At 50.1% G+C, this 19,765-nt stretch overlaps 7 protein-coding genes and 1 non-coding gene across 8 annotated transcripts; 3 read left to right on the forward strand and 5 right to left on the reverse strand.

Moving 5' to 3' along the window:
• Positions 1-2,073: 2,073 nt before the first annotated feature.
• VTN00DRAFT_9025 (uncharacterized protein) lies at positions 2,074-2,865 on the reverse strand (the record flags this gene model as incomplete). The annotated part of the gene is made up of 3 exons (XM_069435940.1): positions 2,074-2,178; positions 2,316-2,340; positions 2,402-2,865. 3 exons carry the CDS (start codon positions 2,863-2,865, stop codon positions 2,074-2,076), a joined length of 594 nt encoding a protein of 197 aa, XP_069285835.1.
• Positions 2,866-4,509: 1,644 nt separating this feature from the next.
• Positions 4,510-6,135, reverse strand: VTN00DRAFT_9026 (uncharacterized protein; the record flags this gene model as incomplete). Its single annotated transcript, XM_069435941.1, has 2 exons — positions 4,510-5,871; positions 6,064-6,135. 2 exons carry the CDS (start codon positions 6,133-6,135, stop codon positions 4,510-4,512), a joined length of 1,434 nt encoding a protein of 477 aa, XP_069285836.1.
• Positions 6,136-6,457: 322 nt separating this feature from the next.
• Positions 6,458-7,015, reverse strand: VTN00DRAFT_9027 (uncharacterized protein; the record flags this gene model as incomplete). Its single annotated transcript, XM_069435942.1, has 1 exon — positions 6,458-7,015. The coding sequence occupies one exon, from the start codon at positions 7,013-7,015 to the stop codon at positions 6,458-6,460; it is 558 nt and encodes a 185-aa protein (XP_069285837.1).
• Positions 7,016-7,697: 682 nt separating this feature from the next.
• Positions 7,698-8,368, forward strand: VTN00DRAFT_9028 (uncharacterized protein; the record flags this gene model as incomplete). The annotated part of the gene is made up of 2 exons (XM_069435943.1): positions 7,698-7,718; positions 7,940-8,368. 2 exons carry the CDS (start codon positions 7,698-7,700, stop codon positions 8,366-8,368), a joined length of 450 nt encoding a protein of 149 aa, XP_069285838.1.
• Positions 8,369-9,265: 897 nt separating this feature from the next.
• VTN00DRAFT_9029 (uncharacterized protein) lies at positions 9,266-12,643 on the reverse strand (the record flags this gene model as incomplete). Its single annotated transcript, XM_069435944.1, has 8 exons — positions 9,266-10,216; positions 10,270-11,380; positions 11,441-11,917; positions 11,967-12,018; positions 12,070-12,140; positions 12,198-12,285; positions 12,358-12,535; positions 12,596-12,643. 8 exons carry the CDS (start codon positions 12,641-12,643, stop codon positions 9,266-9,268), a joined length of 2,976 nt encoding a protein of 991 aa, XP_069285839.1.
• Positions 12,644-16,256: 3,613 nt separating this feature from the next.
• VTN00DRAFT_9030 (uncharacterized protein) lies at positions 16,257-17,286 on the reverse strand (the record flags this gene model as incomplete). The annotated part of the gene is made up of 3 exons (XM_069435946.1): positions 16,257-16,477; positions 16,536-16,746; positions 16,897-17,286. 3 exons carry the CDS (start codon positions 17,284-17,286, stop codon positions 16,257-16,259), a joined length of 822 nt encoding a protein of 273 aa, XP_069285840.1.
• A 399-nt stretch (positions 17,287-17,685) lies between these two features.
• Positions 17,686-17,802, forward strand: VTN00DRAFT_t156. Its single transcript has one exon. It is a non-coding gene; the product is annotated as a tRNA-Pro (tRNA).
• Positions 17,803-18,805: 1,003 nt separating this feature from the next.
• VTN00DRAFT_9031 (uncharacterized protein) lies at positions 18,806-19,135 on the forward strand (the record flags this gene model as incomplete). Its single annotated transcript, XM_069435947.1, has 1 exon — positions 18,806-19,135. The coding sequence occupies one exon, from the start codon at positions 18,806-18,808 to the stop codon at positions 19,133-19,135; it is 330 nt and encodes a 109-aa protein (XP_069285841.1).
• Between the last annotated feature and the right edge of the window lie 630 nt (positions 19,136-19,765).

The following is a 19,765-nucleotide window of genomic DNA, read 5'->3' on the forward strand; positions in this document are numbered from 1 at the left end:
TTCACAAGGAAACCCCATTTCTTTACAAGTCTATCTAAAAAGTCCTGGAAGATATGAACCCCCATATACAGACAGCTGTCTATCAGCAGCTTCTGGAAACAAGTCCTCTAAACCCTATACCCCAGGACAGAATAAATATTCCATTTATAACTCCAACCTACGCTGTATAGCAGTGGTAGTTGTAGTTTTGAACTGCACACGAAAGTAGATCAGCAGATAAGCGTGATTATACTGAAAGTTGTTCAATCGCGCCACGTTGCAAGATCTTAAATGGTGTTAGCTGAGATGGAAAACAACGAACAGTATACTTGACGAAATTCCAGAAATCCAACTGAACTGACTGGCCTGGGGTTTCGCTAGAATCAATCTCCAACGCATCAACCTGCTCCCACATCCCACATGGCTATAAGCTCGCTCGACAATGGCCTCTTGGTGATGATAAAAATTGGACAGTTGGATAATATAGCACAGACTCCTGAGAAAGAAGTCAATAATGTCCTTCTAGCTACAGAATGTAGATAGGCATGTATGTACGTCTTAAATTCAACATCTAAATACGTACAGTCGTCGAAGTTCCTCATATCTTACGGGCTCCCTCCCCTCTGTTCGCTCCTCTCCCTCTCTCCGTAGGAAACCAGGCGCCCTCCCGTTCCTGGGTTATATGTTACTTTCTCCCTTGACTGACAACAAGAACCCGGGGATGGCCTAGTCATTATAAACTCCACTGGGCTGAGTGACCTTGCCCCTCCCCTCTCCCTTCCCTACTGCCCCTTGGTCACTCAAGGCCCCGGGTTCGATTCTCGCCTCGCCTGAGGTGCGGCGGGTGAGATATTTATCCCTACCTGCTAACATCCGATGAGGGTTGCCGGCTTGAGATAAGAAAGTAAAATCCCTACCCGCCAAAAGCATAGGTAGGGGTTTCCGTAGCCCTAGGGCCCGCCTTAGATGGGCCTGGGGGTGAGCTTTTTGTTATTTTCTTCTGCTCAATGTACTGTTTATGCATATGTTGTAGTAGCTTCTTTCCTTCTTTGCTACATGCAGTTTTGTCGACGTCGAGGTAAACACAAGAAGTAGAAAGCAGCAAAAATCATTGTGACGAGAATTATCACCCTTACGAGGCCTTGTACACTTAACCAATACTGTATTGGGAAATATCAAACTATACATCCAGTAATGACTAATATTCGACCTTTCAACTCTCACCAGATATTTGATATACATCCCAGAAAGCGACGAGCGCGATAAAGTTTCGGGACATAGTATATCGAATAAGTACTAACAAATAGAACATCTACGAGTGAGTCTGAGTGGGCAATAGATAATTTCCAGCTGGACATTTCTATATGCAACAGACAGAAAAATCGTGACACCATACGCGCAAATATGCATTAGACTCCAAACCATCAACAATCAATTACGCGTGCAGCCTTGCAGCCTGAAAAAGCCATCAAAGCACCATTATACATATAATGCCGAGCTCATGCCCAGCTTCTGCACAGAACTGATCTAGCTCTATGCGTGCACCCTGCCAGGCTTACCCCGTTTGCTATCTGGATTCTGACCATGCGGCAGCGTCAGGAGCGAACAACAGGGGAAAAAACAAAGAATCTAGAGCCGTCCGTCAAGCAAAGCAAACTGTCTATAAGAGGCCACTCAGATCCCTTGCTGGGTTAGGTATCTTTCCTTCTTAACCAGATATAGTTGTCAAGGATACAGTTTCTGATGCTCCCAGCTCAAAGCCCTCCCATTTTCCATTGGTCTTATCCCCCATTTTATACCCTGCTTCGAGCGCACACTAGAAGACCATCCTTTCGACTCTGAATTATTCGCCCAGGTCAGGAACTATGAAGAAATATTTGAAGGAATGGGAAGCTCGGAACTAACAGACTCGTCTAAATTAATCTAAACGCCTATACCAAAGACTATGAAATTGATGGAGAAGGAATCAAATAATGGCAAATTTGAGCTGAAATTTATAGGTGAATCTCTTTTTTGACAGCCACCCCCAGGATGCTCCAAAAGCTTAGACTAATCTTTTGACCTTATGCCACAGGTTTCATCTTCCCTAAATCTTTACGATTTCGATACAAAAAGGACGTTCATATTTTCGATGATGTCGTCCAATTCCTGACGTATGACGAGACACGGGCCAGAGGCAATGATACTTCCAGGATGAACCTAGTCAAGGCGTCAAAGGGGAAAGAAGAGTTCGAACAACAACACCAATTCGGGCAAGTCAGATATGTGGAGGTCACTTTTTTTTCCCGAATCTCGCATTTGCCATGTCGGTGAGAATCTTGCTATAGAGTCCATACATTGTTTCCAGATTGCTGGAAAGGACTTTTTAATCTCAGCAGAGGTATTGACTTGCCTTAGCTCCTTGAGGACCAGATGAACCCACAAGAAACAGCCGTTGGAAGCCTGGAGAATTTCTTCCGCCATTGCCTTGCGTCCAAGCGAGGTCGGTGACGGCAGCGAATCAAGGTTTGCCTTCAAGAATAGCGCGATATCTTGGTTTGTATCCTCTTCCAGGATTGTTTCCGACACAATATCAATAGTCGGATTCGTAGTACCCATGTACGTGTTGATCGGAACTCTTGAGGTCACAAGCAGGCACAAAGGCCAATACTCTTGAGCCCTGGTCAGAAAAGCCACAAGTTCAGAAGCTCCTTTGCACTCGTCCAGCGAGTCAATGACCCAGTCCTGCGGCTTATTCAGACGGACGTTGAGTATACCGCGCAAATATAGTCGCCGCCAGACGGGGTTGTGATCGACCTGGTTTGTAGCTATATCCTGCCAATTCGCCGCAATTTCCAGTATTGTGGACAAAATCCCGTGGTGCATCATGGCCATTTGCCATGCCATCGCCTTGAGAAATGAGTTTATTGTACCATTGTTTTTGTCCCTATCGCTAAAGAAGAAGAGGCAACAAACCCGACCGAGGTTTCGCATACGATTTATAACATAGCTCGACAAAACTGTCTTACCTACGCCAGGCCGACCTCGCAGCCAAAGAACTCTGGGGCAGGAAGCGTCTTGCCAGGCTTGGAAACAGTCTTTCTGTGCGAGCCATTCGCACGAACCTGGCAACCGGATAGCATCCCGAGTCATAACATCATCCTTTGGCGCGTCTTAAACTCCAAGAAACTTGTTTAATGCTTCAATTGATGGTGTCCTGCCAGCTGTCTTGTAGCACTTTTCAACCCTCTTTTTCCTTCTATGTATGTGGCTAGAGCGTTTCGAGGGGAGATATAGGACGACTCATTCGGAGACGAGAAGCGTGCGACATCTTGATGGTTTGCGTTGAGGCGTTGAGGTACATCTTCCGTCCGTTCACATAGTTCATTACTGCGCAATGTTTCTCAACAGTAAGACTCCGCCCAATAATATAGTTCGTTGGTTTATTCTCAAAGAAGGAGAAAGGCTGGAGATCGCTGCAATACCGAGGGAACTATTCATTTATAGATTCAAAAACGGGTGAGTAGGGAGAGAGGTCCTGGACAAAGGGTCGCAATCCTGGAGCCAAGCTGAGGATTCGACCAAGGGTCTGGATCTTCATGCTATACTAAGAGAACGCCCATTATCAAGCGCAAGTTAGGCGGAACAATTGGCAAACATATTATGCAAGATCAAGGACCTTCGCTTCCGTTGAGCGATGGAGAAATAGCAAGACACGGGTGTTGACACAAAGCAAAGAACAACTGAGAAATAGAACCAATTTGAAGGACAGGCCAGAATCAATATGATCATTTGGGCATTTTTATGTGCTATGTCGGGACATTGTGTTGGGTTGAGAGAAGTCAAGTAATGAATTGACCTGACCTCCCACCACTACAGTAGGCGACCATATCTTTTTGCACCTCCCCCGCCCCTCTGCAAAGTAGCGGCTTGGCAGATTGTTATTCTATAACTACATGACTTTGAAGCCACTGGAGGGTACCTGGACACTATGATAGGTCACAGGCCCTAGACAAAGCCAGTCCAGATCAAAATATAGCAAAAGTGACAAGCTAAGTGGCTTGGACAGAGGGGAGGGAATGCTGAAAGATATAGTTGCCCACTGTAGATGCAGTAACTCACAACACCTTTTGGCTTAATCTGGATATCCTTTGAATGTGTCTGACTGCCTCTGACCAAATGCAGACCTATATAGCAGGAACAGCTCTAACCTAGCTGGATAGACACCTGTGTAAGCGCTTAGCAATGGATACTGGATACATGACTCGTGGGACCTGTGAATCAAGATCTAGGTAGCCATAATGGCAAAAAAGTCTGAATTGAATCATCTCATTATACACGAATGGAAAAATTGGGTGTAACACATGTAACTCGGTAGAATCTACAAAGCCCGTGACGTAAAGTGAACTGAAGAAGCGGTCCGGACGCCGTCGCTGTTGCTCTCGAAGCAGATCCGTCCATCCATCCTTCTCAACGGCTGAAAGAAAGAGACTCCAAAATCATACAAAGGTTGGCGTAATGGCATAAGAATGGGATACTGATCCTCTACCGCTACAGAGGGACCTCGGAGAGCTCCCCTTCGCCATCAGCTCCCTTACCCTTCCCCTTCTTTCCTTTGTTCTTCTTCTTTTGTTGTCCTTTGCTGGCCGTATCTTCTCCATTCGTTGCTTGCTCCTCAGGCTCAGGGGCGCCGTTCTCTTTGTCCTTGCCCTTTTCATCCTGGGGTATAATTTCTGCGGGTTGTTCTGGCTCGCCCTGAGGTTCCCCATTCGGCTCTTCCTTCTGCTCTTCTTCCTCCGCTTGTTTCTCTTCTTCAGGCTTGCCGTTGGTATTGCCATCGGCAGCTTGCTCACTCTCCGCAGTAGCATCGTCCTTCAGGGGTTCACTCTTCGGGGGTACGTCCTTCGGGGGCACATCCTTCGGGGGCACATCCTTCGGGGGCACATCCTTCGGGGGCACATCCTTCGAGGGTACATCCTTCGGAGGGGGAGGAGGAGGGGTATCGTCCTCTCCATCTTTATCCGACTTGTGACCGTTGGCAGTGCTCGTCACCGCACCAGGGAATGGCGTTGCGGGGGGTTCACCTGCCGACTCTTGCGGTGGCTGGGACTGCCTCCTGTTCGACTCTCTCTCCGTTGGAGAGGTGATGGCCGCGGAGGCGGTGGACTGACTTGGCTGGTGGTGCTGCGCTCCCGGCCCATGCCCGATCTGCCTGGCCTTGGGGTCCGCATTCAGATAGTAGCCCCGTACGCTCACGATCGTGCCCTCAGCCTCGCACGCCTCTACCCACTCGGGTCGCACCACAGGAATATTCATCTCGACGGCCTTCTCCCACAGGGGACCTCTGCCCTCCGTGCACACAAAGTGTGTCGTGTCGATGCGAACGGTGTCGATGAGCTTGCCGCCGATTCGGTCCAGGGTGGCCGCGAGCTTCTCTTTCTGCTGCGGAGGCAGGATTCCTGGCGTAACTGTAATACCGGACAAATCCGTCATCTTGTGGGTACGGCATACGAGCTTCTCAGACGTATACGTCCCGGCGGATGTGCGCAGGACCAGGTGGAAAGTGTATTCTGTGTGGATGGCAAGACCGCTGATCTTCGTGCTCAGCATCTCCAGGGGCCGAGGTATCGAGCCTGCTTTCGAGCCATTACGGTAGAGGGAGAGAGATTTGAGGGACGCGGTCGCCAGGTTGATCGGATCCCACTCGAGGACCAGCGACGTCTGGGTTGCATTTCGGAGACGAAGCACCGGCGGAGTAGGCGTGTGGATGCCATAGGTATTAAGGATGCGCTTCTGGAGGCTCTGGAAGGACGCTACACTGGCAGCTTCCGCGGCATGGTTGCGCGACACGGTGATGTCGACAATGCTGCCCGAGGCGATGTTGTTAGGGAGGAGGACGGAGGGGAATTCAATCTGCGGGATCGCAAACCGTTAGCATCGCGGTGCACAGTGCTGTACAGAGCTTGTTGTAGCATGAAGCCCATTCCAGTCCAGGAAAACAGCGCAAGCTCTATGCGCACTAAGTCCAATAGTAACTGGAGAGGCAAGATATCGAGGCAGTAGGCGGCTGTGCGGCACCAGTTAGCAGAAAGGGGGGGAGCTTACGAGGCGGTTGTCCTGGGTCAACAAGACCGCGACGCCAGCGTCGACCTTGCCAACAGTCAGGGAGACCAGCATCTTGCAGGCGACAGGAAAGAAAGAAAAGAACAGACAGTCAGATCATGAAGAGAACATTGAGAGCTGGGAGAGCAGTCGAGGAGAGGTGTGGAGGGCGGCGCTGGCCGTCGTGCTCTTTGGCCAGATCGACAAGGGCCGCGAAGCGCCAAGCGGAGCCACCGCGTGTCACAGCAAGACCCATGGGAGAGCTGCATGTCCTAAGGCACACGACAGCACTTGCATGCATATCTCTACAGAACCGGTGGGAAAGACTACTGCCAGGACATTATTCTACACAGTCTTCTCTACAATCGTGCTCTGTACCAAAGAGATGCTGTAGGCTTCACGGCTGCGATGTATTTCTATTATTAGGAGATTTCTTAGACGGCTTGTGTTGACGATCCTGATCTCCCTGGCCCTTAGGTCCAAACATCTTCTTGAGCCAGGAAGGGTCGCGCATCCTCTTTAATAGCAGGTCGACCACCAAGTTCATCTCCTTCTGGAGATCAGCATTCTCTGCCTTAATTGTCGGCTCCAGCACGATAATCTCTGCGGTTCCCTTCAGGCCAGGTTCCACTTTTGGTGTCCCGTCGGCTTCTTGCGCAATCTTTCGACCCTCCTCGTCGAAACCACGCTCCCGGAGAGCCTGCTGGAAGGCAGCACGGACTCGCCGGCGGCACCATGATCGCACGACCTTTTTATAGTTCAGTTGGTTCACCGTCGCCTTCCACCACAGTGTATTCCGGTCGCGGTTGGCGTACATATGCCGGATCTTGGGGGCAATCGGATTAGAGGGAGAGTTCATGTACATCACGGCCACCGGACTAGGGACCTGATGCGGATTGTACCGCACAACGAATAGCTTGGTCGCCGTGACGATTTTGAGGCTCTTGGAAGACATGATTCCCCGCGGTGTACGTCGGAAGCGCTTCAGGAATTGGAAAGTCGGACAGAATACGAATAGTGTCTCCTGATGACGCTGCTTTCTTCGAAAGGAACGAGGTCCTCATGCAGCATTATTACGAGGACCACGAAGAAAGCCGCCTGAGTTGAAAGCGGCTAGTAGGCAAAGGGAGATCGAATCGTTAAAGAGAAGAAGGATATCAACAAGTCACTCCCATGTCACCACCTTCCCTTCTTGGCAGGTTCCGTGACAATGCCACAGAGGAAAAAGGGTATAGAGACGATGGAGGAGGGCGTGGTGGTGGTGGTGAAACTGCGCGACGCTTCCAAAGCTCTCGCGAGCCTCGACGGACGCAGCCTTTTTTTCGCCGGCAGAAACGGACCGAAAGGGAGGCGGTGGGCTGTCGCGCGCTTCGATTGGCTGGAGTAGGCGGTGGAGCAGGTGGCGAGCCTCAGGCAGCGTCAGGCCGCGAAGCGCCACCGATCGGGGAGCGACTCTGGCCCGGCATCCCCACTATATATTAGCACCGTCGAAATTCCCCCCGTCCGTTCACTCCGCCGTCTTGACAACCATCCACCTCTCCGCGACAACCTTTCCTGCCCAGACTCTCGATACCCCAGGCTTGTCATACTACTACTGCATACGGAAAGAGTCTACGTGAAGCAGTCAGACCGCCACCATGCCCAAGAACAAGGGAAAGGTAAGCACTCAACCCCTCCCCCGCCTTGCCACGACATCAGCATCATCCCATCTGCACTACATCTCATCACCGCTCCTCCATGGACGGCATGTCTCCTTGCACGGGAAGACTGCGTCCGGACCATGTGGGAAGCGGGATGAGATGAGGTTCTGGGATGGCGATTTCCCGCACTTCACACCGAAAGTTTGAAAAAAGAACAGCAGGCTAACAAAGATCAACAGGGTGGTAAGAACAGGCGTCGCGGAAAGAACGAGAACGACAACGAGAAGCGCGAACTGACCTTCAAGGAGGAGGGTCAGGAGTATGCGCAGGTCGTCAAGATGCTGGGCAACGGCCGTCTCGAGGCCATGTGCTTCGACGGCGAGAAGAGACTGGCACACATCCGAGGCAAGCTGCGGAAGAAGGTCTGGATCAACCAGGGAGACATCATCCTTCTCTCCCTGCGCGACTACCAGGATGAAAAGGGCGACGTCATCCTGAAGTACAGCGCCGACGAGGCCCGTAGCTTGAAGGCCTACGGTGAGCTGCCCGAGACCGCCAAGATCAACGAGACCGACACCTACGGCCACGAGGGTCTGGAGGACAACGTCGAGTTCGACGAGGACCGCGAAAGCGCCGACGAGAAGGAGATCGATGTCGACGAGATCTAAAAAACCCCAACATCCACCAACTATACAACCCGGCAAGGGCCAACACACCGGAACTTTTTTGCTGTCTCCGTGTGTTCCGTCTCCACCTGGCCCTCGCGGGTATCGCGCCATGGTCGACAACAACAAACGGTGCCACCAGGCAGCGCGTGCAGACGTTCCTTTATCTTATCTCATCTCTCCTCCGGAACGGATGTCAGGAGTTTCTGACCTGCCAGTCTCTTCCAACACACTACTTCTTGATCCGGACGGATGGAAAAATAAAAATGATCAGTGAAGGATCCTAATTCGTTCTTGCGCGTGCTGGATTTGGGAATGACCTGACCTGGCTGGTTTTCTCTCACGAATCGAATCTCGACGTTGTCTTAACGGTCTCTCCATCGGAGTATGCTGCATAGGTCGTTTTATACGGAGGAAATGGTTGGCTTGCTTGCATTTGTCCCTAGGCGGATTTCGAGCGAGGCATTTTTCTCTTGTCTGCCACCTCGACAGTTTTCTTCTTTTTGATAGTCCCATTTCTCGTTTTCATGGTGATTAATGATAGAGGCATCAAAAAAAAAGTTGCCGTCATAGCTTTTTATGGAAACGGTTATGAGATTCATTTAATGCTCCACATTTATTTCCCTTGATCTTCCTGGTAGATATAAAGTTCGTACCGTAGACTATAATTATAAACTGTAGACTGTTTAGTTTGGCAAGGAGACACGTGCTTACATGTGTATGCCATAAATAGACCATGGAACCGGGGAACTACCTAGGTAGGTACCTGACTTCGCTGCCAACTCTTTAAGGCAAGCTAACCTTTTACCTACTAAACGCCATACCAGAAAAATGGAAACCCTAAACTAAAATTCCAACCTCATGGCAAAGCAATGTATGTGCCTAAACAGTAGTGATTAATCAATCAACCCCACCAGCCTCATCCTCAAACACACTCTTCCTGAAAAACCGCACGATCTTCCTCGCTGTCTCCCTCCCGACTAGCGGATCCAGCTGCTCGACATCCATATTCGCCACCTCGTGGATACTCCCCGTCTCGAGGACCAGCAACTCGAGCACCTTGGGCGTGACCCCGGGAACGGCGCGCATCATGTCCTGCGGGAGTGCGTTGAAGGTGCGGGTCTCGATGCCCGAGGCGGCCATGATGGCGTCGCCCGTGCTGTGCGACGTCGAGGCGACGTCGATGTCGAGGCCGATCTGGACCGCCCGGATGGGGTCCGGTTCCGGGCTGTTCTTCTTCAGCTCGGCGAAGATCTCGGCCGTTTGGTGCGGGGAGGAGGACCAGATGACCTTCAGGCGGGGGAAGGAGAGGGTCAAGAGGACGAGGAGGTGCTGTGCGGATTTGGGGTTCGAGGGGTTGACGAGGGAGCTGTTGGCGGACATGGATGAGGTGGCGCCGCCGCCGGAGGAGGAGAAGACGTAGTCGGAGAAGAAGCTGGGTCCGGGCGTGGATGCGGATGTGAACGCGTCGAAGGTGAAGGATTTGTTCTGGTCGAACTCGATCAGGAGTAGAGGGTTCTTGTAGTGCTGCAGCATGGTCTCCGCCTGGTTATAGAGACGGCCATTGCGGAGGGAACTGATCAGATCGCGGACAGACTTGCGCTCGACGCAGATGTCCGGAGTCAGAACGTAGTCTCCCACTGTCAACTGACAGGGGACCACAACCATGCTGCGGCCGTGTAATAGGGATGGAAGAGCGCTTCTAAATTCACGGACGTCAACGACAACCGTAGGCGGCGCCGCTGTCGCGGCTAGTCGACCGCCACCAGCGATACGAGTGTTAACTGTCCGGAGGAACTGCTCCTGTGGATCTTCCTGACTCTTGTCGTGGGTGAGGGTAAGCGCCATGCTCTGGAGAAGCAGTTAGCTGATGTCATCAAGTATCCTCGGAAGAGATAACATACCCCTTTCTCCTTAATAAGCTTTGTAAATGCATCTTTCTCTCTTCTGACAGCGCTCAGATATCGCTGCTCCTCGACGGAGCCCCCGTAATACATGAAGTATACCCTCACATTCCTGTCCGTGTGCGAACTGCGGTATACCTCGACCCTCCGGATGAACGCGGCATCAGGTTCGTACATGATGATGTACCGCGGCCGTGCCTCCTCCAGGATATGCTCATCCATGTCGCCATCATAGGGGTGTATCATAATTAGATCGTTCATATCGTATAACTCGTAGTGGTCCTCCATGTCCTCCAAAAGGTCGATGAACACGTCCTCCTTTTGAGCCTCTTCCAAAGACGCGGGCTGAAGCTCCTCTAGCAGCCCTGAAACTTGCTCGGGTTGCTCGACCTCGGCCTGTACACTAGTGTTGGGAGTGCGTCCAGGGGCGTTCGAAGCCGTCCCGCCACCACGTACTCGACGACGCTTGTTGGGTGGCGCTCTTCCTTGGTTTGGATTGAGTGCTCCAGATGTACTCTGACCTCGTGCAGGCGTCGAATCGTTCGTTCTCGACTTGGCGCCATACAAATTCTCGTTCACACGGGAGAAGTTACGTTTCCAATTCAGGTAATCCCGCAGCTTTCTCCGCATCATCAATTCTGCGGATGGCTTATTGTCGGATTCTTCCAAAGGATCGAGGTCTTCGTCGCCTTCCATTCCTTTGCCGACCTTGACATGCATCGTTTCCAGGTATTCTCGAAGCTGCCGGCACGTCCGTTGATCACTGCACATTATCAATATAGTTCCATTAGAGTCGTCTCTGGGCACGGGATTGAGGTATGCATCCCGCTCTATCTCGTCTAGAATATCCGCGAGAACGGCCCACTTCGGTTGCTCTTCCAGAACCGGCTGAAGAGCTGCAGAAAAGGAGATGGACGAAGAGGGCATATCATTACCGCTGATCTTTCCTCGGTACACACGGGACTTTGCAGTTTGAAATAGGATGTGCGCAGCGTCAAGAAATAGCCACGGAGAGTAATTATGCCTGGTTGATCCAGGGGGTGCGGAATGGGCGGCAACGATGGTATCCAGGTATTTCATGAAAGAGACGGCGTCGTACGTGAGCAATGAGCTATTCCCTAAGTCAGTACCCCACAGCAATATAGATCAAGACGGAATGTAGGAAACGTACTGTAAAATAGCTCGAAGAACCGTCAGATCACTCGCGATCTGTCTGGTCCTGAAGCTGACACGGTGCCATATCGGATCAAGCTGTCGCCTGATAGCCACATCGAAGTTCTTGTGCAATGCGCTGTCAACGGTCCAGTCTTCCACGTCAAGGCCTGAGTTTGCCTTTTTCAGCTCGCTAATACTCGTCTCGACGCATTCAAGAACGGCATTCTGGATCTCCCTCATCTTGTCGCTCATCGGAACTTCGAGCTCGATCACTTCGGCCTTCTTCCGTCCCTCCAGGGACTCTGCCACGGTGACATGAAACCTAGGCCACAGGGACGCTTTGCGCAGGAAGAGGTTGCGCATCATGTTGGACAGCGGCGCGAACCCTGTCGTGAACGGTTCAGGGGAATCCGAGAAGGCTTTAAGAAAGCCTACTTTATTGAACTGACGGTAAATGCGGATGATGAAGGCTTCGAGAGCGGTTGCGACGACCCTGCTGCGAGGTTAGGATACGTTTTAAGAACGGGAGCAAGGCTTCCTACTTCTCCGCATGAAGTACAATCATTCCGGTCACTTTCTCGGGGTCGAGGAGCTCTGAGAGGATATCAGCTAGGTATCGAGAACCCCAGGCGCTCGTCTACATACTGGATAGAAGATCCACAACCAGTATCCTGGATGTCACACTCAGGATACCTCCTTGCGCATACATCTTCTCCCTTGACTGTAATTAGCGTCCAATCCGAATACCGCCACGGTTATCGCAAAGCACACACCTCATAGGCACCGTAGCCCTGTCGGTATTGATCACCTTCAACCCCCTAGCGAGGGGGGTCTTGCTAATCGCATAGTGCTCTGCCAGCGCTTCAAAGGATATCAGCATCGTCCTGCTCCCCGCATTCAATCCTCCATATGCATTTATCTGACAGACCATACCTTCACCAATCCATTCAATCTCCCGATCATCCGCCCCAACCACAAGAACTAGATTATTCCCCGCGGCATCGTAGGAATGCAAGAGATTCGTTACGAGGCGGAGCAGCCCTAGGCCGCGGGCGAGGATGACGAGCTCATCCTCCGCACGCAGCTCCGTGAAGAGGTCCTGCTGGTATTGCTGGGCACGACACCGTTAGCAAGAAGCGCTGAGTACCATGGAATAACAGACCAGACTTACCAGAGGCAAGGACAACTTCACCGGCGGACCTGAGCGTTCGGGCGGCATGAGAGCGATGGTCGTCGCGTCCGAGTACCGGGCCGGCGCGCGGCAACTCGAAGAGCGACGGGCGGTCACGTGGTCTTAATGGATGCCGCAACCAATACGGAAGTCGACGAGGGTGCTGTGCTTTTATTGACAGTATTATTATTCTCATTATTTGTCTTGATGAGATGCCGTGTGGAAGCTCTCTTCGTGAAGTGATTTGGTCAAGGATCTATATTCTAAAACGTTGGAAGTGCAGCTCGATTGCCTAAAGCGGTAAAATATCGTAACCTAGTTAACTAGTTATGTTAGTTAACTAGTTAACATACAAAGATGATGGCTAAGCCATTTAAACCTCGCCGCCTCGCTGACTTTGCCTAGGGTTTGTGACCTTTATGGTGTCTGGGTACCCTCCAATAGTTTCAAGGTAGCAGGAGAAGGCTGGCGAAAGATATAATCTAGAAGTGTATAGCATGTTTATATTCCATAAGCATGTCTTGGAATAATCTTACTCTGAGTAAGGAAATTCCTTAGCAGAATCTAAGTACTAGAACACAGAGATACATTGACAGTCATTATCATTCTGCCATTCAATGTGCGCCTCAGGTAATGTAAGCAAAGCACCTTTGACTATTGTACAGAATGGGTGAGCTCTGAAAAGTTGAGAATATCTCCCTGTATAACAAATCCATTTGATGATCTATGATAAAGTGTTTAACCTACAGGAGATCAAAGAGCTTACATTCAGCCATTATTAACAATTATCTTATAAACACCTTTTCAGTGTCATTTTACAAAGAGATGATATTCCTAGGAAGGGTATCTCTTTTTTCAGGTGGATGACAAGAGTTCATGAAAGAAGTTGCTTCCTGCCAGAGGACTGTAACATACTTGATTTGTCTGTCCTATTCAATACCTGAAAACAAACAGAAGGGAAAGGAAAGGGTGTGATGGCGCTTAGGCTGCCTCACCTCCACCGCCTGGTGGCTTGAGGAGCTGTACATGGCTTGTCACTGCTTGCCTTCAGCCTTTCTTTGCAGTCTCCGCAGCTCATCTTTGAAAAGATCATCATTTTCATTTCTTTTATCTTTTTGAGACGATCTTTAGAGACACCGATGGAAGCAACCTGCTCGGGAAATGCTTTAGGTATCTTCTCCCAACCTTTGCCCAAGATGTCGGCGTTCTTCTTGTCGCCGAATGTGATATCAGGCAGGAAGGTCTGAGCCTTCTGCGAGTCTTCAGAAGAATAGAAAAGAAAACCCAGTCTCGAGTTTTGAGAGGTTGTTAATTGCGTCCTTTAAGTAGTTCCAGTCGCTGTGATTATCAGTACGTTATGGAGAAAATCACAGAGTGGATGTAACTCGTCGGCGGTTGCGGGAGTTCGGGGCTGGAGAATTCTTTGAGTTTGCCCCCGAGCAGCTCTACCACCGTGTGGGGATTCACCATGATCACCTTGCCCTCCCAAAGGCCTTCCTTACTACAGTGCGAACGCTCTCGTTCTTTATTTGGTTGATAAACATCCAGTCGTCGAGATGAGACTTCATAACGGAGCCAAATTGGTCTAAGGACTGACCAAAGTACTCATAGTACATGCCCATGTGGAAGGGCCCGTCACATTGCATTAAGTTTTTGAGAGCCTTAAGCTGCTCCTCCGAGGGATGTCCGTTTAGTGTGGCGACTAGTGTTTGTAGTTGTGTGCTCATTTTGTCTCAACTTGGATATATATATCTCAACGAAGTAGTCTCTGAATCGAAAAAAAAAGCAAAAGATTAATGTAGCAGCAAAGCTCAGTGTATAGCAGAGAAGATAAAAGCTTAGCATGTATATAGTCGGATGTTGCTGTTCCTGGACAAGATTGAACGACAGTGAGTAACACTCTTAGATAGGAATAAGAAGCATAAAGAGGCCCATATGTAGACCAAATCCGACGAAAGTGAACAAACAAGGACATGGAATGTGTTGTTCCATCGGACACACCGGAGTTGGGTGGTGAATAGAGAAGAAAACAGTCGGCTGGTACTACTTCTACTTCTGTTGTTGAGAATGGCAAGCCCGCCATCCTGGGATGAAATATTAGACTCGTTCTCAAGGGCTGAGAGTCACACGTGAAGGATATGGCAGAAATGCCAACATCTCGGGATACACGATATGCTCGACTCGTAATCGCAGTTCTTAGAGAAAGACACGGAAGGCGATAAGGCGGATGGATCCATTGTTTTGATCGTTGAAGGCTGTCAGCGACTCATGTCCTTCTTTGATCCGAATCCCATTGGGCAACTGCAATGGCGTCGAACTGGTAAAGATTCTTTTTTTTTCTCAAGAAGAAAACAACTGGTCTTAATCATCCCATCTTTACGCAGCTGGGAGATGATCCTTGCCATTACCAAGCACAAAGACTCTGTTTCCATCCAGGCTTCCCTTGTCTGGGTTGAATGGATGAAAATGAAAACGGGGGCTTCCAAGAATATTTAGTCGCTAGATACCGAATAAGGAGAATGTTCAATCGGCGCCGAAAGAAATACCTGCTGAAATAGGCCTGCAAATGACTCGTATGAAGAAACCACTAAGAATGCTCGAGCTAGGGGAGATGAAGCGCTGTGTATAATTCCTATATAGAGCTGTGCTAGCTCTTTGTGTTGATGAAGATCTTTTCTGCTTGTTGGGGCGAGCAGCTATAATCCATAGATTCAACGTGATGATGTTCCCCTAAGGGTTCCTCCATCCGGGAGCTCTGAAGAAATTAGGGCACGAAGACAATTAGGTGACTCCAGAAGTAGGCTGATTTGTAGCAGGGAGATATACGCAATCCCGGCCCGGCTAGACCTGTGCCCCAAGTATAACTGTTTGAAGTGATTTATAGGCCATGCCAATGACATGAGCAATTTTGAATAGAATAAAATGTCGGAGGTTGCCGGATCAGACCTAGCCAGCCCAACCTGCTCACCTATATCAACCTCGTAGAGGTCAGCCTGATTCCTGCTTCCTACAACCCACCCATGCTCAATCAACCTATCTTACCCTACTACTGAGATAAAACGGTTCTTCAAGGGTGTTGACTTGCCATTTATACGGTGAAAACGCCACTTTAATGGCCTCGGAATCTTCCACGATGTTTGACTGGTCTGTATATCTGTATATAGGTTTCGGGAGCCTCCTCAGACATTTAAACAAACAGATAGAGCACTAACTATCCGCTTTATGAAGTATCTCACTGGATTCCCGGCTCCAAGCATAAACTGCCCCATGTGACCTATGCAGGAGCAAAGTGTTTCAGCGGCTAGAGGCTGCTATGTCTAAAAATATGTCTGTTTGACATATATTTCTTAGCAAGAAAGAAAAATGAGCTATTAAAGTACCGTGTATGAATAATAGTGGAAACAAGAAAGTGTCTACTCAGGAAGAATCTGAAATAGAGACGAGATCACGTTAAATATCCCTAAAGATGATCGCCCAGAGTAGAGTACTGTACATACGTAATACTTACCATGCCCATGGGTGACTGCCGCAATCGATAATGTCAACGTCGCGTATACTTCACCAGTCATAGACGTTATGCAGATGCAGTACTTTAGATAGGGTAGCACCTTTCATCCAAGTACACACCTTACCCCTGAGAACGACCTCAGACAAGCTAAGTTCATGACTCTTGAGAAGACTTCACGTCCCTCGTGTTCGCCATATAGCCGACCGACGCGCGGACGATTCGCAGCACAGTCTGCAGCTCCGCATCGTTGCGCGGGGCGTAGATGAGGATGTACTCGCGCGGGAGGTACTTTCCCGGGCCGCCGAAGCGCTTCATGATGCGCGATCCGTCCAGAGCATGCCGCTGGCCCCAGCCGGCGAGGAGGACTTTTTTGCCTGCGCAATGTGCTCGTTAGTTCAGTCTCAGACGTAAGTTGGGAAGTATACAGCTGACAATCTTGCGGCGCCAGCGTGACATGTACGGAGTGATCACTTGTCCCGTGGACATGGGATATTTCGCCCACCGAGTGTTCCCCGACAGGATTGTTCCCGGTTACACTGTCTGCGAGGAAGAGCGCTTCGGTGTGCTTCTCGTAGACGGACTGCCCGACTTTCAGGAGGTGCTTGTTTTGTTCGTAAAGGGAGCGGATGGCGGTGGTGAGTTTCTATAGTACTTTGTTAGCTTGGAGGTCTTTTCTAGTATAGAGTCCATAAGCAGGAAGTAAGTAAATAAATTTGCTGTACGAATAACAGGAGTGCAGTATATGGCAACCAAAATAGGAAATGAATACACAGTTCAGCAGGCTCATGCTCACCTGCTTCATCTCATCCCCCGGGATCTGGTTCAACTGCCTCTGCGGCACCACATGCGGTCCCACGCGTGGCCTTTTCCCCTCTCTGTGCGGGATGGGCTCATCGTCCGGCAGCCAGCTTCTCTTGTCCGGGTTGCGGTCGTACTCATCCACGCTGAACATCTCCGAGCCCAGCGGCGCCAGCACCAGCGAGACGCCGAGCCAACCGAGCACGTTGTACGGCACCCCGCCGGGCCCGTAGCTCAGGAACATCTTGTAGTCCTGGTACGCGACGGGGATAAGGACCAGCCCGAGTGTGGCTATCGTGACGGCCACGAGGTTGCGGCGACTGGTGCTGGTGACGCGCGAGAGCCAGTCGCCGATGTGGGTAGAGAGAACGGATGTTCTGGGCATGTTGGACGTCCAGTCAGGATGAGCTCTACCTAATATATGCATTAGAAAGATATCAGGGTATCCCGTTCATGTGCTATGGGGAAGAATGGCGGGGGTCAAAGAGGTTATCGACCGTGGTACGTCGTTGGTGGTGGCCCGATTCTCGAAGCATACGTACAGTACGTCACAGGTACTTTTGACCGCCTCAACCATATAAGAAGTATCGGTCACCTTCATCTACCATATATCGCATGACTTTGTATGCTACCTTTTTTACCATGCTTCAGCACCCAGACGCTCTTAGGGTACCTAACATGGGAGGTTCACATGGAATATCGCTCTCAAGCGTATACAGTACGAAATACTCAGGTACCTTATATATGAAAAAAAGCCTGTGACGTCAATAAGATGCAAGAATCCGGCTCAATGGTCTAGCAGTATGATTCTTCCTTCGGGTCCAGGTTAGTCCGCCCGGCCACCGTTCCACGGTTGTCGCCGAAATGGAAGAGGTCCCGGGTTCGATTCCCGGTTGAGCCCGATTATGTCTTGATATTTTTTTTATCTGCACGGAATGAATACCTTTATCCCTCCCTACATGGATGTACTGGCTGAGACTAAGTTAAGAGAATATCATAGCAATACTGGGAGTGCCCTCCTTTTTTTACATTCAACATTGACTTCGATATATTATATGTAGATATGCAACTGTAGGAAACTCTGATCGTCGAGGCTTTCCTTACCCTTGCATCGCGTCAATAAGTATTGTCCGCATTTAGAAACACAACCTTTTTACTGAAATGATTCGCACGTTGGCGTTCTGGGACAGGGCGTGGGCTTTATGCATTTCGGTAGCCTTTCGAGACCCGTTGTGCAGACAGGCAACGACAACTACTTATTGCCAGACAGGCAGATGGATACTTGCTCCCAGATCTTTCTGCGTCTCGAGATCTAATGGACTACGGTCGGCCCAACGTCTACTGCCCATTCTGTGGCATCATCCTTCATTATGATAGCCGGGATCCGTTGGCAGCCTCTCGCGGGCATTGTTCTCGTCGGTGTTGGTGAGGGGCCATAGAAAAATGATACTTGTACCCCTCCTGCGGGGGGAACCAGTGGATGACGATCAGCTGCCAGAGCATCTGGACCGGGTCGGCAGGACTGTCTGGTTTGATTGCGCCCAGGGCGCTGATGATTCCGAGGTTGTTGCGGAGGGGCGGTTGGGTCATTGCTGTTTGATTTTTGAAGTTGATATGGCAAGGGTAGGAGCCGTGGATCGTAACAAATGAATTAGGCAAAATGTGACAGTTTTATAGTTTAAGATGATAGGTAATCAAACAACATGAGGAGAAGCCAAAGCTCTCCCATATTGTGTTATGACGAAGCAATGGTTCCGTTTAACAGGCAGAAGTTTACTATATTTGGGACTACTCAGACACATGCCGACCGCCGATCTCTTTCTACTAGATGCATGTATAGTTGAACAAAAAGGTACTAGGTCCCTCAGTGGAATACTCCATTCACCTACTCGTCAGAGAATCTCATGCCCCAGACAATCTACCTAGCCATCCTCTCCAACGGCCCCCGACCCGCTCACTGGGCCATCTTCATCCCCATACTCACACCCACACCGAGCCAGCAGCACCAGCAGGAGCACCAACAGGAACAAGCCAACTTAAAAAGAAAAGGCAAGGTCAATCAGCGTATCACCGGAAACCCCGCGACGGGGTTCTTCCTCGAGTTCGGCCGCGGGTACGATTTCGACGCGATGCGCGCCCCGGATGAGCTCGTTCCGCTTGCGGAGGTCGATGAGCGGTTTGTGGCTGATACGTCTCTTGTTGGCGATGGGGGTGAGGCCGCCGGGGAGGAGTGAGGATCCGTTTGATGTTAGGGTATGTACAATATGTCGAGGGACTTCTTGGTGTAATATTATAGTGTATAGTTTCCTCGGTATTGCTAACACCGAGGACAGGCCCCGAATTGTCAAACCTGGATGGAGGGGTATGTTCGAGAGCTGATCAACTGTGGTATCATGTCAGAAAGTGCGTGTGGGGTCCTCCAGAGCGCTAGAAGGAACTTTGCAAGAGAAGAAAAGGAGTAGTAGTTGATTACGTCAATCTGCTTGTTGAGCGGTATTTATATTTGATAATCTGGAGTTGATCCGGACGGTGTAGTGGGGCTTGTCTTGATGAGGCGTCTATATATATCTCTGGAATAGAGTGAAGCTGATTCTGAATCTTTCTATCTATCTATCTATGGATCAAGAGACTACGTGTACTACCTAGTACTACAGGCGCCACGGTGCTGTTATACTGTTCCAAAATCTTGAGCAGATACTTTTGCCGGTCATTTTTCCGGTCCAATACTACACTATCCGGCGTGTCGCCTAGTACTCGGGCAGCCAGACAAATTTCTCCTGATCAACAATCTCGAGAACGTGTCGAAGTTTCTGATTCTCAGTTCTTCACATGGCATTACTCCGGTAGAGGTCCTCCGGGTGCGA

Source organism: Thermoascus crustaceus, assembly GCF_041956765.1.
Source record: "Thermoascus crustaceus strain CBS 181.67 unplaced genomic scaffold VTN00scaffold_6, whole genome shotgun sequence".
NCBI classification, from domain to species: domain Eukaryota; kingdom Fungi; phylum Ascomycota; class Eurotiomycetes; order Eurotiales; family Thermoascaceae; genus Thermoascus; species Thermoascus crustaceus.